The 14,147-nt window shown below is 36.3% G+C and overlaps 1 protein-coding gene across 1 annotated transcript in view; it reads left to right on the top strand.

The window, feature by feature from the left end:
• SPATA17 (spermatogenesis associated 17) overlaps positions 1 to 14,147 on the top strand; it is a 137,540-nt gene that overhangs the window by 83,411 nt on the left and 39,982 nt on the right. Inside the window, exon 8 of the mRNA XM_010993050.3 lies at positions 386 to 534. Within this exon, the coding sequence (XP_010991352.1) occupies positions 386 to 534 (149 nt within the window). The remainder of the gene's footprint in view (positions 1 to 385; positions 535 to 14,147) is intronic.

Below are 14,147 nucleotides of genomic sequence, written 5' to 3'. Positions count from 1 at the left end.
TTTGAATGCTGTGCCTAGGATCTTTTAAAATATTTTTGCTTACTCAAAAAAGGAGAGAATTTCTTTTAAATTAGAAGATACATGCTTTTTTAAAATTAGAAAACAAAGCAGCTTTTATAACTACAAGTTTACTAGTTCTAGAGTGAAAACTCTTGATGTAAGTGGGGAAGTGTTTGCTTAATTTAAAACGTCTTTAGTTTTAAACGTGTACTTGCGTGAGCGTTTCTGGAAGATGTGATGCTCTTCCCTCCAGTGCTTTCAAATTCAAAGAAGAACAAATTGTTCTTTAAAAATAATTTAGCAAATACTACTTCCTATTCTTTGTTAGGTATTCAGTAGCCTTGGTCATAAATAATAAAATATTCACCTCATCCTTTCTCGTCAGGGTCCCTTCCGCCCTGTCGCCGAAGTCCTGGAACAGCGCTACCGGCCCCTGGAACCGACGCTGCGGGTGGCAGACCCGCTGGACGGGCTGAAGGAGGCCAGACGGGAGGTCCAAAGGCAGGAATGGGCGCGGAATGTGAATGACAACATGTGAGTTCTTAGCTGAGAAAAGGTAGCTGCACCGCGTTGGGTGCCTTAACTTTTTTTTAACATTTTCTATTTCCTAATGTAGAGAATCTTTTATTTGTGAGAAAAGGTAAAGCCACCCCAACCTATTAAGAAGCAACCATTTTTCAATATTCAAGTGTTTTAGATAAGGTTGATGTTGATGATGTGTATATATATGTATATATATATAAGGTTGATATGTGATGATATATATATATATATATATATCATACACACACACATACACACACACACACACACACACACCAGTTACTCAAAGGGAAAAAGAAAAGAATGAATAGCATTTCAAGGTTAAGTGACCACCATCCATGCATCTGTGAAGATAGTTTCCTTAATTATCTAGTGACGTATACAGACTTGTATACTGAATCTTCTAAGTCAAGATCCAACAGAAAACATTTTTCTTCGTATGAACTAAATTATTTGTATACATTGATAGACATTGTAGTTTTAATAAATCTGGTGCAATGAAAGAGGTTAGTTTCCTTACTGCTGAGGAAGATGACTGAGAAAGATAAAGGCCAATCTGATAGCATATACAGTTTTAAATTATTGTATTAGCATCATTGATTTGGGTCTCAATTTATACATCTTTCCCTAAGTCACTTTCTCTCTCTTCAGGCATTTGTCATCAATAGTTACATGTAATTTATAAACAGAGCACTTAAAATCTAGAAATGTCTTAAAAAATGATTTTTATCCTATAATGTTATAATTATCTTTATAACATATCTTATAATAATTACTTATTATTATTTAGTATATATATTTATTTAGTATATAATTATATTATTATAATATAAATTATTATTATTATAATTATTTAATATAATGTATTATTATAAATTATTATATAGTAGTCAACTATCAACTACAACATATAAACTGCAGTTACCTATCATTTCAGATTATACATTTCTGTACATATTATATATTTCTGTACTAGTCGTATTACATGTTATCTAATAATAATTTATATCATAATAATTCCAAAATATATTAAAAAGTATGTTTTGTTATATAAAGAAACTAGAATTACCTCTTATCCAGCACAGTAGGTTTTGGATAGTTTTATCAGTCAGAAGGGATATATAATATGCTTTATTTCAATCATGCATTTTTGAAGAGACTCTTGAAAAATAAAAATTTTTGAGCAAACTCATATGAAGATAAAATTGGCAAGGGACTCAAGTAATTCTTACAAAGTTTCTCATTTTATAGCAGTTACTCAAAGTAAGATATTAGTTATAAAGTATTCAGCAGATTCTTTCAATAATTGTCAAGTTACCTAACATAGCATGAATAAGAAAATAAGAAACTTTTTTTTTCCAATGAGTTTGAGTAGGTAGATTTATTTTACAAAGAGATTATAGAAGATTAATGCTGCTCAGACTTAGTCAAGCAAAATATGCAATTTAGTGATGAATATCTGAAGTTACGTTACTTATAATTATTTTTCAATTTTCAGTGATGTCAAGGTTTATTAACTTCTCAAACAAATAATTGACCACGTTGATATTTCCACAGAAATCATTGTGCATCAAAGATACTGAAGTATCCCTTGATTAGCCTAGAAAGAGCCGATACCAGTGTTATCCCCCCAAAAAGGTGCTCAGCCTTCACTTTGTGTGGAGTACTTGTAAATATCTTCACCCTTTGTAGTGTTGCTGATGACCTTTTACCCTGAACTTTCAGACTGAAAAGGCTTTTAGGATAACCAACCAATGAGGAGCAAACCAAGCTGGGAATATCTAAAGAAGTTGCTTATAGATTTGAAGCCATCATATTTTTAGCAAACCGTCTAAGCAATTGGTTTTAACAACTAGCCTATGGATGACTCACTTTTCAGAGAACTGAAACTATTGTTTTGTAGCTTCCTTCTGAAACCATTTTGGCTTCAAGGCCAAGGATTTGAGGGTTTTTTTGTGGATAATGGAGAACTATTTAGGGCTTTTGAGTAAGAGGATGTTATAAAAAGAATATGAATCTGGGAGACACATGTACCCGAGAAGAACTGTGCAGCAGGGGAGGAAACGCGTTGGGAGAGTATTGCAGTGCTCTGGGTGAGCAGTAGTAGGAAAGAGCTAGAGTGATGGCAGGATTCAGGAGTCAACTCTTTTTCTTTACTCTCCTCTCCTTTCTATGCATGATCTATCTGAGTGATCCCTTCTGTTTGAGAGACTTCAGCTACCACCGCTGGGACAATGATTTCCACTCTGAAGTCTCTAAGATCTTTCTCCTACACTCTCGATTTATAGTTTCAGCTGCCATCTTTGTGTGCACCTCCCCCAGATGTCCCACCCTCAGTACATCCCACACTAGCCTCCTCCTTTTGTCTTGAGTTTGAACTGCAGCACCAACAGTCTGCCCACGGTAGGGACTTGGCAGTTACCCCGTTACCCTTCTCCGAAATTCCACTGGTCCCCAAATCCTGCCTATTCTACCTTTTAAATATCTCTCAAATTCAGCTTCTCTTTTCCTTTCTACTACCGATTTAATTTAGGATTTATAATATCTTCTTTTAATTGCTATAAATCCTATCTGATCTGCCCAGTCTTGCTCACGTTCAGTGCATTTACCACAATAACACTAAAGAAATTTAAGCATGCTATTATTCAGCTAATATACTTTTTAATGGCTTTTTATTAACTCCAAGATAAATCTTAATTCTTTGTTGGATGACCCAAGGCCCTTCAAGATCTGAGCCAGGCTTATTTCTACAGGTAATGTGCTGCCACTGCCCAATAGAAACTCTGGGTCCAGAGCCACTGAACTGTTTTCATTCCTTTCTCTATCCGTGTTCTCTTCTGCTTCCATTAAGAAATTTCCTACGTCCCTTGGTTTACCCAGTCTGCTCAGATCCACTTAAAACCATAAGAAAGGATTTTTCTTTACTTTTGGAAAAAATGGAAACAGCAACACACATATATTTTAGGGTTTTTCAGAGAGCATTCTAAGAAATATTTTCAGATGTAAAATGGGACCATGCAAGTTGCCTAGATGAAGTGGGGAAGGAAGTCATTATTGCTAAGAGGTGGAAGAAATGGAAGGCCACAGCACCAGAGCTCTCAAAGTGAATGTTTAACTTACCCACTGAGGTGGCAGAAATGGAATGGAATGGTTGCTCATTAATCAGATGATATCAACTTCACTAAGGTCTTATGAGAGGAGCTAAGATCGTTTATGTTTATACCTTCTATTAATTGCAGACACCCTGGCTCAATACAGGAGACTGTAATTATACAGACTATAACTGTATCCAAAATGGAGTGGATTTAAGACATTGCCATGGAAGTCGGCACCAGGCTGTGCTCTGGCAGGCGGAATAATGGCGCCACACAGAGTCCACACCCTAATGTTGGAGCAGGCAGATAGCTAGCTATGAACAGAGAAAGGGGACACGGGCCAAATGGCAGGAATTGGGCAAAAAAAGGAGAGGGTCATGGAGCCAAATGCAGGAAACCATATATCATGTAAACAATAGGGGTCCCTGGGCAGACAAAGAAAAGCAGGAACCTCAGGGCTGTTGAGTGGTCACACATTTTGGAGTGACAGGTGGCCTGAAGGCCAACAAAGAAAGATGGGAAAAGGCAGGAATGTCCACTGTCTGAATGTAACCTTTTGCTCATTATGCCCTCATTTCAATAAAATTAGCCTTGCAGATTAGAAGTACCCATCATCCACCAACGCTGTGACACTTCCCATCCAGACTAAATAAAGACAAAAATCTCTCCTCCTCCCCAATGAATATTCTACCCATTCATTTTTACACTCTGTGTAAGCAACTTACCAAAGAAACGCAGGGCAGCCACTCACCTGAGCCTGCTCACTCTCCCCTTGAGAGTGTACTGTCTATCCCTGAATAAATCCCCACTTTACTTTCTTAACCTCCGTATCCATCTTGTCTCTGAATTCTTTCTGTGACAAGACAAGAACCTAATTGACGGCCACACTAATCCCAGGAACTTGTGAATATATTTCCTTATATGATAAAGTGGACTTCAAAAATGTGATTAAGGATTTAAAGATGGGGAGATTTCCCTGGATTATCTGGATGGGACCAATAAGAACATGGTTCTTAAAAATGGAAAAAGGGATGTAGAAAGAGATTTGACTACATAAAAGATCAGGGTGATAAGATGTGAAAAGGACAGCTCATCTTTGCTAGTTTTGAAGATGGAGGAAGAGGCCACGACCAAAAACTGCTGGCAGCCTCCAGAAGCTGGGCAAGGTAAAGAAACAGATTCTCCTCTAGAGTCTTTGGAAGGGGTGCAGCTCTCCCAGTGCCTTGATTGTAGCCCAGAGAGACCCATTCCAGACTTCTGATCTCCAGAACTCTGAGACAATAAATTTATATTCTTTAAGCCACTAAATTTGTAGTGACCTGTTATAGCAGCAGTAGAAAACCAATACAAGTGTTCTTCAAGTCAAAGAGCTAGCTTTCTAGATCAGACTTTGGTGTGTAGATTAATTATAAACCTGAGCTAAACTTGAGGGAAGTCCTTTGATCTCAAAAGATTCAAGATTCTTCTGTGGGTCTGGGCTATGGACATTCAGAGGATTAAAAAAAATATGGCCGTAGCCTGGGCTTTCCTATGAAAGCTGACTTAATTACATTGTAAGGATATTATATTTTAATTGTGTCCAGGCTTTCTTAGGAACCTGAGTACAGACAGCTCAACAGCCATCTCTACATCTTTTTGAAAAGAGGTGTTAATTTTCTGATGGTTGTTGTAGGAGAGGCAGAGTTTTGCTTCTGCCCACTTAGGGTCTTCAGCTGGCTTGAGGACTAAATTGGCATTAGATAAACAGGAGAAAAGCATACAGATATGTTTAATATAATTTTTACAAGACACCGGGGCCCCTCCTAAAGAAATGAACACCCAAAGAAGTGGCAAACCCCAAGTGCTTATATATTACGTTGAACAAAGAGAAGGAATTGTAGAAAAGTAACAAAACTATATGGAGAGTCCAAAGGAAGGTAAAAGTTATTTAACAAGATCTGTTTGCACAGAATTCTCTGTGCCTTGGCTTCCCGTCTCTGGTGACAGGAACGTTTCTTCCCTCCTGGTATAGGAAAGGCGTCTTTCACATGGGAGTGTCATCTCCTGATTTTAGGAAGGAAAGGGGAGGTGAGATCGCTCTTCTTGTACTGTTTTCAAGTACCTTTAGCTCGAAATAATCCTTGGCCAAAGTGGCCTTATTTTGGGGGTGTGCCATATTCTGCTGCCTTCATTATTCAGAGTAGGTGAACAGTAGGTAAATGAAACAGTTTTTTTTTAATTTTTTTCTTTTTTGGTTTTTTTTGAAAAGTGTTTTTTTGTTCGTTTGTTTTGTTTTGTTAGGTTTTCTTTTGGCGGGGTGGTGGTGGGGGGAGTAATTAGGTTTATTTATTTCTTTTATTTTTAGAGGAGGTACTGGGGATTGAACCCAGGACCTTATGCATGCTAAGCATCGGCTCTACCACCTGAGCTATACCCTCCCCTCTAAACAGTTTTTTTTTTAAAGGGCATTTAAAAACTGCCATATATATACATGAGACCTGGTTATATTTATCACCGAGAACAGTGATAAGGAAATTGAACGCATCTCAAAACTTTTTTGACTTGCGTGATTTTTCAATGCTTCAGACCTTTCCAATTTGCATATTTTCTGAACTGTTATTGTATTATGATAAATAGGGATTATCCTACGTTTTCAGATAATGTTTTCTTAACAATTCAACTTTTATTTGTAAGTCTTCCATTTATTTTAATTACTAGCACAGTGTGCAACATTTATTAATCAGCAGAGCCTTTTTAAGTTAAAATACTAAATTAGCTAACCCCATTAACACAGAATACTCCAAACAAGCAGTAATAGGAGAGGTAGTTACTGTGCAAATCGTATTATACATGCGGGTGCTCTAGGGCACGGTTAAGCGTGATTACCCTCTTTTGATCCAGTATTCCTCTGCCTCTCCCAGCTAATTTCCAGTGGAAATTTACAAAGTGCTGCCTTCATTTTTCCAGCTTAATTTTTCTAATGAAGTTCTGGTACTTTATAGCACTGGGGATACAGATAATAAGCCTGTGTATAATTAAGAAGTTCTAGAATTTGTCTGCAAAAGAGCCCTTTATTACTTCGGCTGTATAGTAAGAACTGTGCTCTCTTTTTGTCCACCGTTTCCTTGAAAAAGATGGCTTTTTAAATAAATGACGACAGAGTCCTAGAATTCTGTTCTTACAGACATCTAACTCTAAAGAAGTTTAAGATGGATACCATTGGCATAATGATGATAACTTGCAGTACTTTTCTGATGACATGAAAATATTATATACACTTGTGGTGTATGCAATCAGACGAGTCTTAAAAACACATCATTAGTCTTTTTAGTTAAGTTTTATCATTTGCTAAGAATTCTTCCTAATACGGTGGCTGACATATGCTAAGTAAAGTTTTGCCAATTAACTTTTGATCAACTTACGAGGCTTGTGGAATTTCTTTCATGAAAAAAAAAAAAAAGATGGTCATCTCGTGCCGTACTCACATTCTTATATTGGTTTGGCATTTACACATCACAGACTTTCCTATTGCAGTTTAGGGTTCAAAAGTGTGTTGGGGGTCAGAAGAGACTTGAGGGCTGAACAGAAGTTTGCTAGGCAGAGCAAGCAGGGTGGCACAGAGGAGGTGACCTGGACAGAGCCGTCTCTATGGCAACAAGTGCATAGATCATGGGGGTTTCCATTTGCCTTCTGAGGTATCTTGTGACACCTAGCTCAGAGCTTTGGTGCCTCATGCAAAGTGGCAGAGATGAGATGGAAAGTATACGTGGAGGCAGAGGAGAAATGAGCACGCGTACCATGATAAAGTGTGTGGACTTTCCCATATAAAAGTGTAAAACCATCGTGATGTTTTATTCACTGGAGTGAAAGGGTCAGATAGCTTAGAAATACCACTCTACCAGCTCTGTCCATGGTTAAGAAGTGAGAATCACTGGGGACAGAGACCAGTAGGGTACCGCTGCGATAGTCCAGTTCAGAGGACTTGGAATAGAACAAGGAAACGGGGAGTGGAAGGGAGGAGAAAGGCTGAGAGACCACTTTACAGTTAGAATCCTGTAAACTCTAAACCAGAATTCGGAACCATATATACAGTGTTGGTGGTGTGGATGGTGTGGATGGTGTGGTCAGGGGCATAGGTGCCTTTAGCATCACTGTCTTAGAGCTTTCTTAATTGTAAAGAACAAAGATCTATGCAGCGTAACTCAAGAAGTTAAGGGTGTGTTTAAAAGATGCACTGAAGAATCTTAGAGAAATAAAAGGAGCCAAAGAAAACCTGGACTAAGGTGACTCTTGGCGGCTCCAAGGACATTGTTTTCTCCCTCTACTGGCATCTCTGCCCTTCCCTGCATTCCCGCTTCCTGTCTTCTTCCTACTGACTAGCTTTCTCTGCAGACTCATAGTTTCTTTCCCATGAATCTTCAGCTTGCCCTTGGTTATCACGGCCACTCAGACCTGATTCAGTATAACCTTCTAGCTCTGGAACACACAGCTAAATCTGTTTTTCAGTTCAAATTCCTGAAAGAGAATCTTTTTTGCTCAATTCATATTATCAAACTCGCCCACACAAGTTGTAGGCTGGAAATGCAATTAATACTTAACAAATACGTGTTGAGTTAATGGACATGTTAAATTAATGTATAAATGGATCACAAATGTGGTCTGGGGAGAGTGTGTCACATTGTATCAAATACAGTGTTTTATGAAAGCATGGCCACGAGCAAGGACTTCCTCAGACTGAGGGGTGCAGAGGCAGGAGGGTCCTCTAGTGCCTTGGCTTGGTGGCTTCTGACTGAGGTGACTGGCTAGGTAGTGATGTCTTTACTTAAGGAAAAACAATGTAAGAACTATTGGCTTGACAGGGTGGAGGTTTGGGATATGAGTTTAATTTGGGGGCAGCTCTATTTGAGATATCTGTTGTATGACTAGGTAGCTATTCCTACTGAGCATTTAAAAATACTAGTCTTGAATTAGAGAAAAACATTGTATATAAAGAAAAAAATTAGAAATGATCAGAGGGGATATTTAAAACCTTGGTGGTGGAAAAATCTCCCAGGGAGAAACTGTCGAGAGAAAAGATGAAGTACAGATTTCTGGGAGTTGCTTTAACATTAGGACAGTGGTTCTTAATTAGATTGCTTACCTAGTATCACCCTGAGGTTTAAAATTATATACATGTGCATTCCTGAGTCTCAATCACATCTATTTTGACTCAGTAGGCATATGTTTTTGAAATATATGCCCATGTGATTCTAATGCACGCTTCTGGTTAAAGTAAGAGTCATTAATTTGAAGTATTGGCAGAAAATGATGAGTCAGTCAGAAAACTGAGAAAGCAAGGAAGAGTACCCAGAGGGACTGTGCAAATCAAAGGAAAAGAGGATCCACTGCAAGGGCTGGATGAACAGCTTGATGCAGAGTTCAAGTTAAATGAGGACTAAAAAGAATGTATGAGATTTGGCTGTTGGGAAGGCATTCATTGATAGCTTTTGCTTCCTCCTCTAGCACCTGGCTCCTATTTCTCCCATATTCTTAAGGATCTCATAAAACAGCCCCTCAAATTCTTTGTCCAGCTTCACATGTACCATGTTTAAAATTTTACTTTACCCATAGTGATACATATATTTATATGTGTTTCTATGTATTTATTTATATATGTATAAAAGATTTTAAATTTGTATTTTAAACATTTAAACTTACTTTTAAAATTTAAAATATTAAAATGTAGACATATTAAAATATTAAAATAGGACCAGTATCATATAGAGATATACATATATATATCAGCACCACTTTTCTAGAATTTAATTTTAACCTCACTTTAATATTCCATTTCTCGAATCTTTATGGAATTAACATCAGATTAAGCCACCTATATAGTATAGAATCTATATTCTTCTGTTTTTAATGTCATTTCCGTGTATCTTTGCTACATTCAGAATTTCTTAAGAATAACTAATGATGATTTGGTGGTCTCATCCCAGGCCCTGCTCAGTAGTTTGAGGGAGATACAGTGTATCTCGGTCAGAGACGTTGAAGTCATTGGCAGAGGCAGATGTTCACTTACAAGTTCTAAACCAGAGGTTGCAAACTAGTCGTTTCTGCGTTGCATACAGCTTCCAGGTGTGTTATATTTGGATCCCACAATTTTCTAAAAATTATATTGATTGAAAAGTCATTAAAATGGTAATTATATCTTTTAAAAGTCTAGATTTTTCAGTTTATGTTAAAAATTACGAGATCTGGAAACAGCAGGCCCACGGTCTCACATGGCAACAATTGATTAAAGCTTGTACTCTTGGTTTTTACGTCTGGCTTAATATGTGCTACCTGCCTGGCCCTTCCAGACATAGAAATTGGAGACTCTCATTTCAGATGATAAACTCCTCACAAAAGAGCCCAGGGTTCATACAGGACGCTTAGCACAATGCTTGACAAACAATAAGCTTTCAACATTTTTTTTTACATATGGAGCTTGAGCTTGGACTAGGTTTGTTTGTTTTGTTCTAATCTGTCTGATCACCAAAGTCATTCTCATTGAAACAGAAATCAAGCAAAAAGAAATGAATTCAGTTGTGACTTCTCTGTGATCTTTATGAACGCTACTCTAGCAGTCCTGGTATTAGGGCAGCCGTTACTTCCTTTTCTTTTTTTCTGACTCAGAACAGCATTTTCCAAACTGTGTCTCTTGATCTGTTTCTGGAAGATGTTAATGAGTTTTTTGTCAAATAAACTTGGGAAAAATTACATTTAAAACAGTTGTACTTTTTTTTTTTGGCATTTACAGGGCTTCTCAGTCTTAAATATATTTTTATTTGGTGTGAACTTCAAAGAGAGGGCATATAATATAGAGCATTTTGCAAACTTACTCACTTATTTATTCAACAAATATTATCACAACCTATGGTGTGCCAGGCCCTTATTAGGTACTGGGCACAAAGCAATGAACAACAGAGAAGAGGTCTCCTGGCTTCATAGAGCTAATGGTCTGCCTGCCCATGGAATCCCCACATCCACAGATCATGGTTTGGAATATGCTGCTCTGATATAACTCAACGAAGAACATCTGAGTTTCCTTAGCAATTTTTTTTTTTAGTGTCAGCTTATTTTATTCTTGTACCTTCTTAAGGATAATTGTACATTTCCCACAGCCTTATTTTTCTCCTTAAGTATATCTTTATATCAATTAGACAAGTCCTTAAAATATCTGAGCTTAAAACATTTAATGTTGTAAATGGCCTACTAAAAGAAGAGCCTGTATGAATGCTACTAAGCTGGGGCATTTAAATTTAGTATCTTTCAGGAGAGATTTTTTTTTTTTTTGGTAATTTTTTCACAATCAACTAGTGGAAAGTAAGGACAATTTTGCAAAGTATGTATCAGAAAGTTGTTGCACCGATATAATTAAAGAACTGAGTCAGCATGCCTGGAGATTGTTAATAAATATATCCAGGGAATTCTATTCCTCTTAAGCTAAGAAAAATGTAAGGAGAAGGGCAAAATATGTCTTTCCATTTAAATTTAAAAGCTTGTAATATAAGCGCACTGTCCAGTTGAACAGATAATCTTGCCATTTGCAGTCTTTATGTCTAAGTGTTATATTTGTATCATGACCCCAGGGGAACAACTTGTGTTACTGATAATGCTGCTTAAATACTTTATGAATTTTAAACTTCTACTGTGAATTCTACTCTAAGTATGAAACACTTTACGTATCAAATGCTTATTGCAATGGTTACGTTAAAATCTCAGTGAAGGCTGTCCTCATTTATAAATGAAGTCTGTCTGATTCCTTTTTCAAGTCGCCGCTCATTTTATGAATATCTCTTCAAACAAAATTCTAGTAAACTAAAACATCTTGATACATGTGTAGACTGTGTTTGGAAATCTCTCTATTGGTATTAATGAGCTATTAAGTTTATCTGGAAATTTGGATTGTTAATACATACAGTGAAAATACTTTTTATTTCTCATATTGAAAGTAATAAAAAGAGACTTTTTATTTGCCAAATTTATTCTAAAACTTACATTATCCTGTATTATAAGGGAAAAAAAAGAAATATTCAGTATTTTATGGCCCTTTTTTTATGAATTGGATAGTTGACCTGTCTTTTTTAAGAAGGGCTAGAATTATTCAGTATTCATTTTAGCCACTTTTATTGAGATATAATTTACATGCGACACTGTATGTGTTTGTGTACAGCACAATGATTTCACTTATATATGTATCATGAAATACTACTTATTCATTATTGATTCATTATATTAAGCCAATATTCATTATTAATTACACATACTACAAATTTAAAATATATCTCATCCTATTTCAAATATAATTGACACAAATAATTTGTATATTTCCAGTTATGTGGTTTTTCAAAATGCTTTATCTTAAATTAAAAAATGCTATAATTGATTAATGAAACTAAGGCATCTGACAATGAGACCAGAACTGAACTGCTTATACCTCAGCCTGCAAAACATTAAATTGACTATTTCTGTATTAAAACAATGATTAAAATATTAGAGTCTAATAGAATACGTTCTTTATGAGCAGGTGTACTTTTATGATAACATGAACATTTTTGTTTGTTGATTAGTTTACTAGATTAAATCGACTTGCTTTGTTCACATTTTCTCTTCTAATTCTTTCATCTGCTCCTTTCACACTTTTATACTAAGTGTCCTTGCTTGTCAGATGAAGTTTTGTAGACCAGAGGGAATTTCCTCTGGATGGGAGAGAATTCCTTCTCCTTAATTATCCCATAGTGGATTTTTTTCCCTCCTATTCTCCTTTTTTTTTTTTTTTAAACCCCCAATTAAATAGCTGTTCTATTTTGAGCATTACAAAGCTCTTAATCCTTCTCTCTCCTTTTGCAAGTATTTCAGATGGACCTTTTAAGCAGAGATCCGGGGGTGAATCACAGCGCTTGACTCCTGTATCCCTGGGTAGACACGTCTGCCCTTCCAGGCTTGTTAATGATTGAAACAAGAGGGGCTGTTCAGACACTAAGAGCTTTGTTAATGCAGCTTGTGATTTTTTTCAGCTTGTTCTACAGTTCTGTTATAAGAGCAAAAAAAATAGTAATTGGCATGTTTCCCCACTCTGTGTAGCATATACAGTAAAACTGATAATTGATTTTTCTGAGAGAGTCTTTGGTCATTTATTACCTCAGTAGTTAACAAATAATAGCATCTTAGGGTCGGTCTTAAGATAGAAGTAAACTACTGCTTGAACATATGAAATTCAATTACTCGAATATTAAGACAGTAAAATTCATATGACTTTATTTGCTATACTATCATCTCATTACATTTTATTGTCTAGAAAGTGTAGGGGGCAGTTCAAAACTTGGAGACTAAATAATTTTATACGTAGTCTGAGATGATAGAAAATTATTTGTTTCTGTTTCTTTTTTCCCAAATGGAAAGAGTAAGTGTATTAATAATCACTTACGATGTCAGAATCCTGTATTTCATTTTAGAATTCATAAGGAAGAAAAGAAACCTCTTCCACTAAAAAAGTGGGAAACGTCAGACAAGTTGGGTGTCACAGGATCACACAGCATACAACTTAGCGCCATGGTTTTTAGAGAGACGGACAGAACACAGGCCACCCTTCTTTGATCCCCAGTGTTTATTAGCTTTTGTCATGCTGTGGTCAGTCTGCCCCCAGGGAGAGGGGCAGCACAGAGTCCCAGTGACGGTGACAGAGTTGGCTCTAGCATCTGTGAGGAAAGGATAAAGTACCTGGGGACAGTACTCCATGGAGATGTTGGGTAAGGTGAGCGAAGACTGCTACACCTGCTCTGATAGGAGCCAGTGTAAGTACCCTATAAAGAGCAGCCTTCCTAGTTTTAGAGCCAATGAACTACATACATCTAAGACCGCACATATGGGCTCCAAGCTTTTCCCTCTGAGCATGTGCTTCTGCTGGTTCCCTACTCAGTCCTCTTTCTCAATTTTCATTCAAGTAATGACTTGTTTGTATATACCACTATATCTCCACATTGTATTTAAGACATTCTGCCAGATCTTTGATGTGATTATAAAAATTAATAGGCAAACTCATATCATCTTCTTCTTTAATATAGTATTCAGTTAATTGAATGGAAAGGTGTTTGCTACAAGCATAAAGCACATCCGAATATATATTTAAAATTGGTAAAAGATACCATTTTAAAAGTAAAATTGGTAATTATCTAAAATTTTTATTGTAAACTCAACTTGAAGTTTAGGACTTTCATAGCTGTTTATAGTTTTATAGAGAAAATTCTATTTGAAAATTAAATAATTTCTTCTTAATTTGAAGATAAGTATTTAAATCATATTTCTAAAACATCTAAATATTTTTCAGTGTGTATACATACATATGCATACCTATGTGCACTGAAGGAAATACGTTACATCTTACTTTTTAGTGCAACATTATGGCTCAGTGAAAGTAAAATTAATTCATTTACAAAGAAATACCTAAGTCTTTCAGCTTTGTCTTCTCAGCTATCCAGTCCCTTGAGAAAGCAAATTTTATTC

The sequence above is a fragment of the Camelus dromedarius genome, chromosome 21, assembly GCF_036321535.1.
Source record: "Camelus dromedarius isolate mCamDro1 chromosome 21, mCamDro1.pat, whole genome shotgun sequence".
NCBI classification, from domain to species: domain Eukaryota; kingdom Metazoa; phylum Chordata; class Mammalia; order Artiodactyla; family Camelidae; genus Camelus; species Camelus dromedarius.
Note: the sequence above shows the minus strand (reverse complement) of the source record. Positions and strands in the feature narration are given on the sequence as shown.